Genomic DNA, 15,431 nt, shown 5'->3' on the forward strand with positions numbered 1-15,431 from the left:
TCTTTTTGCAGTTGGGCCATTTCGTTTCAAGCTTCTCCACTTTCTTTGTTGGTGTCATCATTGCCTTTGCATGCTGCTGGCAAGTTGCCCTGCTCACTCTGTTGGTGCTGCCACTTATTCTGATCATTGGAGCTACATATACCAACAAGATGAATACTATCTCAGCACTAAGAATGACATACTTGTCTGAAGCAACTTCAGTTGTAGAGCAGGTAGTACTTTGGCTACAACCTAATTTTGAACATAAAAGATGCTTTTAAAGGAGAGGAAAGAGATCCGAAACTTATTTATTTTTCTCAAAAGAAATTCAAAGCCTACATGATGGAAAAAAAATGATAGCATATGTTTTAGATCACAGAGAAAAGATGATAGGTAAAATCAGTTTTGCAACAATCATGAACTTTTCTAATACAATGCACTGTGTATTTATCTGCAGACTGTATCCCATATCAAAACTGTCTTTTCCTTTGTTGGGGAGATGGAAGCAATAAAGTCCTTCACTCAGTGCATGGAGAAGCAACACATCTTGAGCAAGAAAGAAGCACTAATAAAAGGACTGGGACTGGGATCATTCCAAGCAGTAACATTCGGCTCATGGGCCTTGGTTGTTTGGGTGGGAGCAGTAGCAGTAACCGCAAAAAAAGCTAATGGAGGAGAGACACTAGCAGCTGTAATGAGCATTCTCTTTGGAGCAATGTAAATATTCTAAAAGATTATTTTTCCATCTTTGACATAATCATGACTATGTAGTTTCCAAAAACTAAGAGCTTTGGTTTTCTTATTGAAATGCAGATCAATCACTTATGCTGCACCTGACCTTGAGATCTTTAATCGGGCAAAAGCTGCAGGACATGAAGTTTTCAAGGTGATTGAGAGGAAGCCAGGCATAAGTTATGAAAATAAAGGAAAAACACTAGAGAAGATTGTTGGAGAAATAGACATACAAGGGGTGCATTTTTCTTACCCGTCGCGCGAGGATAAGCTTATCCTTCAAGGCTTTTCACTGTCCATACCAGCAGGCAGAGTGGTCGCTTTAGTGGGTACCAGCGGATGTGGGAAAAGCACTGTGATTTCCTTAATTCAACGGTTCTATGATCCAATCAAAGGTTTGCTGCAACCTACATAATCTTTAAATTCAGTACTTCAGAGATAAGGCAAGCATAGTTTCCATGGACAGAGGCCTTATTCCTAAGTTAAGAGATAAGCCGTGTTCTTTATACTCACAAAGAAATCCATATTCTTTATAAAAGGAATATAAGTGCACCCTTGATTGAATGTGCAACAAGTAAAACAGAGACATAAAAACATGTATACATGTAAATGACTTGGTACAAAGAGTATAAACTCTGTGAATAAAAAATGAATGCACTCATTTTAAGTGGACAATTTTGATATATGCTATGGGGATTGTATGTCTTCTGCAAGAACTAAAACAGTCAGCTATGGTTGCAGGTGAGATTCTCATAGATGGTCACAACATCAAGGATCTGGATCTGAAATTCCTTAGGAGGAACATAGCAGCAGTTCCACAAGAGCCATCACTCTTTTCGGGCACCATCGAAGATAATCTGAGAATCGGAAACCTGGATGCAACTGATGAACAGATTGAGAGAGCCGCATCAACAGCAAATGCACACTCATTCATATCCCAACTTCCAGATAAATACTCAACAGAGGTAAGATTCTAGACACTGCCATGAAGAAGGCTAAGCTCTTCTGAGCAATATCAGGATTTGAAATGAAGAAAACTGATTGACACCTGAAAATTACTTCCATGTACACTGTAACTTCAGTATCAAATTACGAGTGAAAGTCATGATAACAAATTTTGACAATTAAAATTCACAAAGTGGATAGATATACAGAGTTAAGCATGGCAACATATGGTTGATAGTATGCATTTTACTAGTAGCGTGGTGATTCCTCTAGAGCAAGTATCTTTAAAAATTGAGGAAAATGGTTGGAGATGGTCTAATTTTATGTAGCATGAGCCGCAGAAAGCTCCAACAAGGACTAAGGAGGGGGTCTTTGGTTGAGACCACTGGATCAGGATAATGGAGAGAAGCAGAGTTCAATATGGGCAAATTGATCCTTCATTTTACTTGGTAGTGATTATTGTCCTTACAGAAACTCGGAAAGTAGAAATCCTCCGAAACTGTTGATAGGGCAAAGGAGATAAGACAGCTAAACATGAATATACTACAGATGGCCTATGCCATGCCCTAAGTCTATTTATTATTTAACGAAGTTGGAGAGGAAGCAAATATCAACAGTAGGTCCCTCACAAAGAAAATATGCATCCTGCACTAATCCTCCATAAAAATTCCCTCATCCGCCTAGTTGAATCACATAATCTTTGACATGGCAAACAACTATTTAGCGGCATGCACACAACTAGCTTTCCTTGCTATTCATCTTATTTATATTTCTAGGCAACTAATGTTTGATTTGATGAGTTCAGGTTGGTGAGAGAGGAGTACAATTATCAGGTGGGCAAAAACAGAGAATAGCTATAGCAAGAGCTATTCTCAAAGATCCTCCAATTCTTCTGCTTGATGAGGCCACAAGTGCACTTGATTCAGAGTCTGAAAAGCTGGTTCAAGATGCCCTTGAGAGAGCTATGCAAGGAAGAACTGTGATTTTGATAGCGCACAGAATGTCAACAGTCATCAACTCAGATATCATAGTTGTGGTTGAGAATGGAAAAGCGACACACACCGGAACCCACCAAGAATTGCTAGAAGGCAGCAAGTTCTATTGCAACTTATTTGGCATGCAGAATCTGAAGACAGACACCGGAGACAATGGATCGAGGTAGGTGGTATCATAAATAGATAAATAAGGAGAAAACCTGTCTGGGTTAACATCACAAGAACAAGTAAAATTTACTTTACTTTTTTGTCATCGAAGCTGAAAAGATTTAGGCAATAAAAGACATGTTGCATGCAGAAATATTTTTTAACGTGGTTGGATAAACAAACTAGACCTGGCCTTGATAATTTTCCCTGGGACAAGGTAATAGATTCAGGAAGTTAAAGAAATAAAAGAATTTGAATTTAAATAAAAGCATTGACACAAATGTACATAGGCAGCATTATGATTTTCTTTTAATTGTTTAAACCAGGGATATAGATCATATAGAAGAAGCACCAGAGACTCTTCAGAATAGTCATACACAAGATTCTGAACTCCTTGAAGCACCTAAAGAACAACAAGATCAGTTGAGTGATCCTCCAGAGCCAGAAATACAAAAAATCAAAGGAAAAGCAGTTCCCTTCTTCAGAATCTGGTTTGGATTGAACAAGCTTGAGCTTGCAAAGACTGTTGCAGGTTCTTTTGCAGCAGCAGTCTCTGGTATTTCTAAGCCAATGTTTGGATATTTCATCATGACAATTGGAGTAGCATACTACAAGCCAGATGCCAGGAGGAAAGTAGGGTGGTATTCGGTAATATTTTGTCTTGTTGGACTTCTCACATTAATTACTCACACTTTGCAACATTTTTTATATGGTGTGGTTGGGGAAACAGCCATGAGAAACCTCAGGGAGACTCTGTTTTCAGGTACTTTATCTCACCTTTACCATGCTGCCTATGCTACAGTCACCGTACACCCATATCACAAAACTCTGTTTAAGTATTCCAATTAAATTGCAATTTGATTTTAGAAAACCACATCAACTTGTTGTTTGATTATCAAAGCCTCACTTCCAAAGTTTCCACAAGTGTTTCAAAATGCATCTTTTGGCAACTGGCTAAAATTGCAAATCACCATAGGGCTGAGCATCATTAAAAGACAATTACAGATCTAGCAACTAAAACTTAACATAATTTAAGGCGGAAAAATATGTCATTCACCTGGAAACATCTCTACAACATCCTTAGCTTTTTCCCCAATAAGGCACTATATGCTCTCAGAGAATTTTGATCTATAAACTCATGCCCAGCAAAGGTACAGATACAGTGTTAGACCTGGCATCATAAGATTTTATTTTTCAAATCGTCATGCTCAAATTCACATAAGAAACATAAGAAATAGTAATTCTTTCCAAAAGCAATAACTAAGCTCCAGTCAAGCATACCAATAAATATCTCGCAGACTGTTGTGATAATATCAACTCCTTGATAGCATAATTTTAAAAGGATTCCACACAAAAGAAGCTTACAGATGATGCATACATGCTTAAAGTTCATTTTTTTTAGAATATGTAATGCCTTTCTAGGCAATTGAAATGGTTTGTTCACTCCTTGTGCAAGTGCAGTTTAAAATATTTCCTGTTAATTATGCAGCTGTTCTTCGCAACGAGATAGCATGGTTTGAAAAACCTGAGAATAGTGTGGGCTTCCTCACTTCACACGTTGTTGGTGACACATCCATGATCAAGACCATTATATCTGATCGAATGTCTGTTATTGTCCAATGCATCTCTTCAATTCTAATAGCAACCATTGTAAGTATGATTGTTGACTGGCGAATGGGTCTGGTAGCTTGGGCCGTCATGCCTTGCCATTTCATTGGTGGTCTTATTCAAGCCAAATCAGCCAAAGGATTCTCAGGTGACTTCGCTGTTTCTCACCGAGAACTTGTTGCCCTTACATCAGAATCAGCAAGCAACATCAGAACTGTGGCCTCCTTTGTACATGAAGAGCAGATACTCAAGAAAGCCAAGCTCTCGTTAAGAGAACCGATGCGGATCAGCAGGATAGAGAGTATTAAGTATGGATTGATTCAAGGGGTATCACTTTGCTTGTGGAATATTGCACATGCTGTTGCCTTGTGGTATACTACAGTGTTGGTTGATAAGAGACAAGCGACTTTTGTGAATGGAATAAGATCATACCAGATTTTTTCACTCACGGTCCCTTCAATCACTGAGCTATGGACTTTGATACCCACAGTCATCTCTGCCATCAGCATACTAACACCTGCATTCCAGATCCTTGATAGGGAAACTGAAATTGTACCAGATTCACCAGAAATCAAGAGCCCAGAAAGAATTTTAGGCAGAATAGAATTTGAAGAGATTAGTTTCAAATATCCATCAAGGCCAGAAGTTGTTATACTAGATAATTTCAGCTTAATTATTGAATCTGGACAGAAGGTGGCCCTTGTTGGGCCTAGTGGTGCAGGAAAGTCCTCTGTTTTGGCCCTTCTGCTGAGGTTCTATGATCCTCATAAAGGAAGGATTTTAATTGATAGGAAGGAAATAAGAGAATACAATCTACGATGGTTAAGAAAGCAAATAGGGTTGGTGCAGCAAGAGCCACTACTTTTTAGTTCCTCAATCAGAGACAACATCTGCTATGGAAATGAGGGTGCTTCAGAAACTGAAATAATTGAGGCTGCAATTGAGGCAAACATTCATGAATTCATAAGCAGCTTGCCAGATGGATATGACACTGTCGTCGGCGAAAAGGGTTGCCAGCTTTCTGGCGGACAAAAGCAGCGAATAGCAATTGCACGAACTCTACTGAAGAGGCCTGCAGTATTGCTGCTAGATGAAGCTACCAGTGCACTGGATGGACAATCTGAAAGAAAAGTCATAAGTGCCTTAGGATCAAAAAGTGGGCCATTGTTCAGAACCACTCAAATTACAGTTGCTCATAGGCTTTCTACAGTGATTACTTCAGATGTGATCGTGGTAATGGACAAGGGTAAGGTGGTTGAGATGGGAAAGCATGCAACATTAATTGCAGCAACTCATGGCATTTATTTAAAGATGTTCCAGCTGCAAAACCAGATGGAAGGTTAATTGAGTTGCAAAATAGTCAGTTTGAAGTTCATCGAGTGGTTTTCAGTATACATGATAGGGATATCGCATGTATTTGGTACATTCCTAGATGGGCACTACAATAAAGAAAGAGATATGTGACATAGTTTCAACTTTCAACATAATGACTATGAAATTACATAACAGAATCATGAGCCAAGAAAATAGTAATTGATATAGTGCTCATCTTCATATGATAATTACCTTAGATGGATTCCTAGATTCATCTTCTCTGAAATCTTTCTTGTAGAACTTAATTAATATGCTATCCACAGTCTTGAGCTGCTCCATCTCTTCTCCATGGGCAACCCCAGGATCAACATAGCACAACTAAAACCATAGAACATATTTTAGATCGTTTACAGGATAAACTAGGATTGATGTGGGAATACTATATATCCATAGGACCTGATACCGGGGCTCATTCAGTGTGTTTACCCCTCTTTTTATCAGCTTCTGCCAATCATTTCTGACTAAGAGATCGTACTAAAGCTGCTGTTCTCTGTAAGCATCAACACCATAATGTAAATTTTGAGAAGCAACAATACAAGAACCGCCTAAATAACATAGAAAGAACAATTAATGAAACTGCTATCTTAAGTTGGTGACAAATGCTCATGAATTCTCTTTAGCCAAGTGCCTCAGTAAGAATATTCATCATGGGTAAAACAAGCTACTGGAAGGAAAGTTCGATCATGACTGAAAGGCATGTCTTCTAGTAAAATATGAGTCCAAGTGCACAAAAGAATAAAAAAAATTCTTAAACTGAGCTCTTGCTTCTCTGCAAGTACTTATATGAGTACACCCAACCACCCTTGTACCATGCAGAGATGCATAGAAATATATTTAGTCGGGATAGTAACACGTACAATTCATGCTCTACTTCAGAATTTACCTAAAACAATTGACAGAACTTGCCTTTCACCATCAGCAATATATGCTAAATAATGGCTTTGTGTCACATTATCTTAAACCAAGGGCTGCCATCACTGTTGATCTTATTTAATTTCAATTTAAATTAGTCTTTAAGTAGCTTTTTCTTACATAAAATTGTAACATAACCTCATTAGTTAGAAAAAAAATGGTTCACCATATTATCAGATTTATAACACCAAGAGTTCTACTATTGATGCATATTCTCTTTTTTAAAGAGTTAGGTATAATCTCGAACCTATATATCCATGGGAATATGTTAATTATCTGTAATCATTTGAAGTCCAAAATAATGAAATATGACAATGGTATGCAAATGACTTCGCTCTTCTGCATAGTTAACTCTTGATGTTTCCTAAACTTTTGTTTGCAGTAGAAGCAAAACTATTACCTGTCAACCAAATATCATAAAAGGTTACTTGTTGGTTCAAAAGTAGCCAGAAGAACTTAATGTGCTTGCCTCATAACTCAAGTACTTGTTTGCATGTTGGCTTTTCAACTAATCATCTGCTTGCTAGTCACGTACTGCTACCTGCTACAAATTTCTTAACCAACATGTCCAAATTTATGGTGGATGAAGTCTACAGATAAGTTAGAAGCATGATCACAGTGAAACATTATGACCATCAAATGCTATGACCAAAATGCAATATCTGTGGTTACAATGTTGTAACAAGCAGTTACAAAGCAAAGAAAGAAGTTTTGGAAGCCTACTTTATGAATTACATTTTTTGTTGAGAATAACAGTGAGAATGCATAACCAACCATTTCATTGAATCACTTAATTCTTTCTGTGATGGTTCTTATTGGCTCTTGTAACAGCAAAATAATGACTCTATTTAGTTTTTTATTTAAATATATATTTAAAATACAGCAAGAAAATAGCAACAAACTTTCACGTGAAGTGCTGATATCAAATGATGCTATTTTGAGCATCACCTAATAAAAGCAGTAACATATGTAAGTGGGTTTACAAGCACTAAATTGACTCTTATCATTAAAAGCATGCTTTAAGGCAGCCAAGGGTTACAATCAACATGAAGAAATCACTTAAGAAGTGATGGCTTACTTAGTAGCACTCAATAAACAACTATTCAAGCTTAACAAACCGGAAATTGTTTATCTAAAGGTATAGGCATTTTTATTTAATTCAAAGCCTCAAACTCAAGAAAGAATATCAGTTGAGAAAGGAATGAAAGAGCTGGGGCACCAGTCCTTATCATTACTTAGTTCTATATTGATTTGGTCCTTTGGAGACACCCTTTTGTATCTGAAGAATTATTGGAAGTAATCACCACATAATTTACCAATTTAAGGAGCAGACATGTTTGTCGAAGTTGTCTTGATGAAACAGGTTTTCTCTTACTGATGCAACGTATTGAATTTAGTACTTTGGAAGGCAGATTGCTATAGTTGAGAAGGTTTACTCTGTTTCATGGTTCAGGTTTATCTGCTGTTTCAACCAATAAATGGCTCTCTTTCTTTTAACTAAATTGGCGGTAAGTAGAACTGATCAAAAATAGAAGGAAATGTCAGTTGAAGGGAGTGCTGGGATAGATAATGCAAAACAGAGGTTAGAAGGGTCTTAATACTAAAGTCACTAATACAGCTTTGATGGGCAAATGATGGTGGATTGTGGAATGAGTGCATAACATCATCCGAAAAGCAAGTTGCATCCAAAACACTCTGAAGTGAAATAAACAATTACAATATGTAGTCCACCAGATCCATTCTAGTTTTAGCTCTGAAGACTTCATAACGAATTTGGTTACTAAAGATGCCACATGTGGAAGAATAATGTCAAAATTTTATAACAAAAATTAATAAAGATAAAAAATAAAGACAAGAAGATTTGAACATCTAACTTCAGGATTCATGGAATATGGTCTCAGTTTCACTGCTCACCTTTCATTGCTGAGTCTGTTATGCTATGCACTTGCAAAAGCAAGGACACAACACTAGTTAGTGCAGTCCATCTTTAGATTTAAAATGCTAAATAATATATTATGTTCGCACTTCAGGAATTTTTATTCTGCATTAATACACTGGTGACCAATTTGAGTTCTGGGTTTCCATTCTGATTTCCAAATTTAGTCACAGGAAGAAAGCCAGAGCAACTGTAGATGGCAAGTTGGATATCATTACTTGCTTTGCATTCGAGTATTATTGCTAATCGATTTGCGATTTTATAATGTATGCAACATTTTCAAGCTTTTATTATTATTGAGTTGGTGTGGATGTGTGAAAATTCTTACTGGGCTGTAAAGCTCACCACCTCTTTTCTCTCTTTTTCAGAGCTACAGGATGTATAGACATGGATGGAATGGGTGCAGAGAGCGAGTGACAGAGTCATCAGCTAGTTAGTTAGTTTATGTTGATACCGATGAACATTGAATGCTCTTGTAATCGAAGCAATTTGATTATTTGAATATGTTGGATTTATCTATTTGAATTAATTAATTAATTATGGAATTATCGGATTTTTGTTCGTCTTAGGCCTTGTATGATCTTTAGGATATTGCTCTAGGGCTCATGCGGTTGGTCGAGTACCGGACCCGAGTGCGGGGTTCGAGGCGTGACACCTCTTATCCCTGAAGTTGGTATACACATGCCGCATGCATATTCTCTGTTCTGCTGCAGGAATCATACTATCAAAAGCCTCTTTCAAACCTTGCAAAATAACAAGAGAAGTTAGAAGATATTGGTGCAATAAAAATCAAGTGCTAGAAAAATAGTTCAACAAGAATTCCAGAAAAAAACTCTCATGAGCTTCTTGTCTCACCTCAACAATTACATATGTTAGAGGGAAGGTTAAAGATGCCATAATGGGGTTGCTAGGGCAGAAGGACCCTGGCCCTGACAGTTTCTCTCTACTGGTTTTTCTGGGAAACCGGCATGTTTTTAAAGATGATGTTGATCTTGAGAAAGATCAGCTCTTAATGCTTTTAAGGGTTGAGACCTTTGTGTTCATGTTGGAGTTTGAGAAAGATTCAATATGGTGAGTTGGACTATTTGCTAGACCTTCTAACAAATTGAGTGAAAGATGGGTGACTTGGATTTGATCATGCCTTCAAACTGCAAGACAAATGTTCTAATAAATGGAGAGCTAGGTGATTGCATCCCCTATAAAAGAGATTTAGGACAAGAAGACCTGATTAGATTTGTGTTGGTTTTAGCCAGGTGATTGAATCCGCTGTAAAATAGTTCTGATAGATATGTAGAACTATTTGAGATGGTTTGGACATAAGTAGCATTACGGAGAGGCAATCAAACAGCCCTTGTGAATCATATGCCAAGGAATGGGATAAACAATTGTTTTTGTGTGTGGGCAAAACATTAAATCAATATTATATGAATTAACAGCGCCCGCAGAACCCACAGTGCCCACAGTGCTTGCTAATTCAACATTCTACAACTCCTTTAATGCAATAAACACTTGGCAATGGCAATCAAATTGCATGCAAAATAAGTAAAATCAACACATACATAACTCATGGAGCGCCGTGAACATAGTAGAAACATGAGGATAAAAAAATCCCAATTTTAGAAACCATAATTTGGAAAAATCACTAACATAAATCATGAAGAATAGTATTTTGCTGTGATTCATGGAAATGCATGTAAAATACAAATCAAACATCAAGAAAAGGTCGGATTATTGTGGCCTATCGTTAGAATTTTAATAATTCGAATGCTTGCTATCCCTGATGAATTGGAATAATCTTTGAAGCAAATCGGGTTTGGAGATTGGATCGAAACCTCTATTTCTACCTCTCCAAAGCAAATCTCATACCAATCATATACTGTAGGGACAAATTTGATCAAAAGGGATGGTGAAAATGCTAGAGTGAAGTTGAGAAGGGAACGGAAGGACGTCCTTCGACTGAAGGGGATCGACATGTGCAGCTCTCTTGGTGGCAAGTATTTTTTCCGCCATAGTTCATCCACGTCAGCTTCCATCTCCATTAAAACAAAATACAAGAAAAGAACCACATCAGACAAATACCCCAAATAACTTGCAACATAAGCATCAGAGGCAAGCTCTGGCCCCAATTGGGAGGTCGCTAGGTAACATTGTGACAATCTGGAAAATGGAGTGCGGATATTACAGCAATTGGACATACAGAGGATATTTGCAAATTCATGCAAAATGCAGAGGGTTATTTTTTTTACCCTTTATTTTATATGGACTTCATTTATCTTATTTTGTAGTTTTTCTTTTTTAATTTCCTGATTAGTCTAGAGTTTGCATTATTAGCGTTTCGGGATGCCTATATAAACCTATTGCTCTATTATTAATTTGCAAAAAAGTTTAAAGACTTCCAAATATTGCACATTTGTACAAATACCATTTAAGCTAAGATGGCCTAAGAGAGAACTCGAGGACAAATTCTTAACAAGGGAGAGGGATTGACACAAAGCAATCAGCATACTGTTCTTTAAAAGATATTTCAAACCCCAGAATGGGGCTTCATGCAAAGAAATAGTGAGGAAGAAGAAAAAGGGGATAGGTACATGTCATTGCTACGCTTGGAAGCATAACATGATCCCTTTTTTTCTGGCCAGCTTATTTTTATTCCTTAAGAAAAGCATTGCATGCATTGACTTAACATGCATCACAGATGAGCAACAGCAGGGGTTACTTTCCCATTAAAATTTTCTTGATCAAAGCTTTCTTTCCCTATAGAAAGCTCTTTCTTATTATCATTTATGTCCATGGAAGGTTGCACCGACTAAGCATATAACTTATGCAAAGAAGGAGATCAGGGCAGGCTGTAATCAAGTTGTTATCGCTTTATGTTGGCGATCTGGATTGAAAGGAATGGGAGAATTTTTCGGGCGAGACAATCCTTGCTGGTCGCTGTTTTGCAAAAGGTTTCAGCCTTGGTGAGACCCCGGAAATGTCTTAGTTTGTAGTAATGGGAACTTTACGTTGTGATTAGTAGACTTCAATCATGTAATGTTTCCTTGACCTAGCACCTGGCTAGGTGTCTCTCCTGTATTCCTCCATTTTTTTCAAATAAATGGTGGGTAATTCAATCCCTCCTTTACAATCAAAAAAGAAAAAAAAAATCAAGTGTTCTCTACCAAATAACAACAGTGCAACTCTATCATATTCACGTAATGGATCGACGTGGGATTGGGAAAAAATGGGGAAAAAAAGAAAGAAAGAAAGAAAAAGGAAGCATAATTCTATCAAACAAATTTCATCTAACACTAAGATACATGCATGATTTTTCTCTCAAAACGGCAAATCTTCAAGCCCTAAATCCAATATATCAATTGCTAGTTACAACAACAAAAGAACCGTCGTGGCACAATAAGTTTCATCATCATGGCAGGATTGAAAATCACAAGAATTAACGTAAAGTAACTTCTCCCTTCCTGAACATTTTATTTAAAAAAAATAAAATTATGACGGGGGCGTCACCAGTATGCATACCTGATTGCAGGAAAAAGGAGGCGAGTGGGGGCGAGGAGAGGCGTCGCCTGAAAAAATAAAGGAGAGCTTTTTGATCGCGGTTGGGATTTTAATAGGCTTGTAGACCCATGCCCAAATCTTGGCGCTTCGGTCGGGTAACAGGTTTGGACAATCTGAAATAGTTGTTTGTGGAAGCCACGTCTGGAAAATAAAGTTTATCCTTTCGCCCGATTTGAATAGGGGTTCGGAGTTTGATTTAATGACATAAACCCATGCATGCATATAAATACTATTCTTTCATATGTCTATACTTCGGCTTCCCCACACAACTTTGCTCCTTTTCCCTGACAGTGCAGATGGTTTTTTCTCTGTTTAATTTCCCACATAATTCTTTTCTTTTTTCTACTGCAGTTTCTCACAGCTCTATTGATATTCATAGCCCTTCGAACGTGGACTCACATGCCCAGCACATGTTTAGCGTTACCTTAGAAAAAAAATTATAGATTTAAAACTCTTAATTTTTTTTGGGTAAGAATCGCTAGCATCCATACGAAAAATATCGCAAAGCTGAAGCAGTGCTGATTAGGTTAGAAGATGAATCCAAATGGATTAACCAAAATAGAGACCATCTAGGCCCTATTTGGCAAAATTTTTGGTAGGTTAGAAAGCACTTTTGGTCCAAAGTACTTTTGGATAGTATGGTGATGTTTGGTAAAAAATTGAAAAGTTGTTTTGGCTTTGTTAGAAAACTGAAAATGACTATTTGGAAAAAGCTCTATTTTGGAGCTTCTTTCCAAAAGTGCTTTCTCACCAATGTAGGAAAGCTGTTTTGGTTTTAATAAAATTTTCTGATGACCAAAACGCCCACCAATAAATCTCATAATTACATCCTATATTATATCATATCAGAATATACTATTATACTATAAATATAATATAATAATAAATTAGTAATTATTATATTATAATATAATAATATATTATATTATTGCAGTAATAAATAATTATAATATAAGCATAATATAACATTTTAACACAATCATAATATTATATTATTATAATAATAGTTATATTACGATAATTTATAATATTATTATAATATACTATTAATAATATAACGAGATATTATATTACATTATACTATATTCCATTATATGATTATATTATAATAATGTTATATTATTATAATATATAATATAATATAATATAATATTACAATAATGCAATCTAATATAATAATATTTAATAGTAATTTATATTATACTATAATAAAATATAATATATTATTAGAATAGATTCTAATCCATTATATTATATTGTTATATTACATTACAATATTATTATATAATACTATATTATATGTCATAATTATAATAATATTATATCACATTATATTACATTATAGTAATATTGTACTATTAATAATACATTATTATATCGTATCATATCATATTGTATCATATTATATTATGTTATATTGTTATGCTATAATATTATATAGAATAATTATATTTTAAGATATAATAATATATAATATTATATTGTACTATATTTTACTATTTAATACTATGCAATATTTTTTATTATTATTTTATCATACTAAAATTATTTTTTATTTTTGGTTACCAATACTTTAAAAAATTTTACTTATGAAGAATCTCCTTCTAAAATTATGTTAGGAGCTTGAAGCACGATGGCTGCATACATCAAACCCTCCCAAGCATCTTTCATCTCTACCAAAGAGAAGGTAATATTTTAGAGATGAGACTCTCCTTCGTTGAATCTTTCACCTCCCAAGCATCTTTCACCTTTGCCACCAGCATAATTCTCTGGTCATGAATCGCAAACCCGGCACTATCTTTCGTACCTTCGTTGAAGACACTGTCGTCAAAGTTGGATCTTTTAGAAGACTGCGTTTTCTTTTGTTTCTCCTGCCTTTCTGCCTTGGTCACATGGAGGGATACGATCCAGCACGCAAAGGATAAGCGGCAGTGGATGTGGATATGTTTCCCGCATAGAAACCTTTTATGCCCACACCAGCACCTAACATCTGCAGTTCTTGCCCCAACAGATAACTGCAAAGCAAAGAAGTCCCTACCGGAAAAGTGACGCCTTTCCACTTTCCAGCCGCACCATCGCCCACGTATTTGCAAATCCCATCATTCTCCCCCCAATTCAATTCTATGTACTCAACTCCACCTCTCACCCCAATTCAATTCGATGTGCTCAATTCCTCTCTCTCTCTTTCCCTCTATATTTCTCTCAAAATTAACAACAATAGAGCAGCCATGGCGGCCCCTTACCACGAGGCGTCCCTCTCCTCCCCTCCGCCGCCGCCCTCCGCCGCGGCCGCCGCACCCCCGTCCAACAAGTGGGGCCCCTACTCCGGTGCGGGCGATTTCGGGACCAGCATGCTCATCATCCTCGCCGCTCTCTTCGTTGCCCTCTTCCTCGCCGCCACCCTCGCCGCCGCCATCCGCTTCCTCTTCTGCGCCGCCGCCCGCCGCCGCCCTTCGCCGGCGGACCCCGAGAAGCAGGTGGCGCGGCCTCCCGCAGCGGAGGCGGAGGGGACGACGCTGGTGTTCTCGGCGGGCACGAGGCTGGCCAGGGCGGAGGCGGAGTGCGCCATCTGCCTCGCCGAGTTCGTCGAGGGGGACGGACTGAGGGTCTTGGCGCCGTGTAACCACGGGTTCCATGTCCGCTGCATCGAGCGGTGGCTGGCCGCACGGAGCACCTGTCCGACATGCCGCTCCAGCTGCCACGTGGCAGTGGGACCCGAGAGGAAGAGCCCAGCGATGGAAGAAGGCGGAGCAGGTTAGGTCATGTGATATATGTGCGCGTTTTGTACCGGACAAGTTACCGCAGATTGAGGATCTTAGGAGAAGTATCAGCAAATCTGACGGTACTGAGGTTGTAGTGCGAATCTTAAGGTCTGGCTGTATTGGCATGATGTACTGTACAATTTTTATTTTTTATTTTTTAAGTTCTGTTTCATGTTGGAAGCCCAGCTTTGGTATTCGTGTATTGTACAATTTTTTTCAGTTCTGGCGTGCGTGCATTGGTTGTTAATTATGCGTTAAAATGCCAACTTAATTCGCTTTTAATGGATAATGAGCATACTTTGGGAAGATTTGAATAATTTAATAATACATGGGCTTCAAAAATTTGGAGCATTTAATAACAAATCTACGATAAATCTTTTTGATCCATTGAAATATGTTTGCCTGCTCTCATGAATGTATTTACACTTGGTTGGTCTAATTTATCCGATTTACTGAAAAAAGTTGAAGCATTTTGGATTAAAAAAA

At 37.4% G+C, this 15,431-nt stretch overlaps 2 protein-coding genes and 1 long non-coding RNA gene across 6 annotated transcripts; 2 read left to right on the forward strand and 1 right to left on the reverse strand.

The window, feature by feature from the left end:
- Positions 1–266: 266 nt before the first annotated feature.
- On the reverse strand, positions 267–12,244 carry LOC120104183. Of its 4 annotated transcripts, none has more exons than XR_005506640.1 (6): positions 12,145–12,244; positions 6,177–10,661; positions 5,973–6,098; positions 3,856–3,969; positions 965–1,118; positions 267–842 (listed from the first exon to the last, which is right to left on the reverse strand). It is a non-coding gene; the product is annotated as an uncharacterized LOC120104183 (long non-coding RNA). The 4 variants fall into 4 exon arrangements; XR_005506641.1 differs by having other exon boundaries at positions 965–1,127; XR_005506643.1 differs by lacking the exon at positions 3,856–3,969.
- On the forward strand, positions 4,021–5,979 carry LOC103724160 (ABC transporter B family member 14-like). The gene has a single exon (XM_026800391.2). The coding sequence runs from the start codon at positions 4,230–4,232 to the stop codon at positions 5,748–5,750; it is 1,521 nt and encodes a 506-aa protein (XP_026656192.2). The 5' UTR covers positions 4,021–4,229; the 3' UTR covers positions 5,751–5,979.
- Positions 12,245–14,199: 1,955 nt separating the features above from the next.
- Positions 14,200–15,117, forward strand: LOC103724154 (RING-H2 finger protein ATL79-like). Its single transcript, XM_008815326.4, has one exon. The coding sequence runs from the start codon at positions 14,307–14,309 to the stop codon at positions 14,940–14,942; it is 636 nt and encodes a 211-aa protein (XP_008813548.3). The 5' UTR covers positions 14,200–14,306; the 3' UTR covers positions 14,943–15,117.
- The last annotated feature ends 314 nt before the right edge of the window (positions 15,118–15,431 follow it).

The sequence above is a fragment of the Phoenix dactylifera genome, chromosome 17 (genome assembly GCF_009389715.1).
Source record: "Phoenix dactylifera cultivar Barhee BC4 chromosome 17, palm_55x_up_171113_PBpolish2nd_filt_p, whole genome shotgun sequence".
Taxonomy (NCBI): Eukaryota; Viridiplantae; Streptophyta; class Magnoliopsida; order Arecales; family Arecaceae; genus Phoenix; species Phoenix dactylifera.

Coding starts and splice junctions, on each gene's coding strand:
- LOC103724154 (XM_008815326.4), top strand. CDS start 14,307: ATGTACTCAACTCCACCTCTCACCCCAATTCAATTCGATGTGCTCAAT.
- LOC103724160 (XM_026800391.2), top strand. CDS start 4,230: ATGGTTTGTTCACTCCTTGTGCAAGTGCAGTTTAAAATATTTCCTGTT.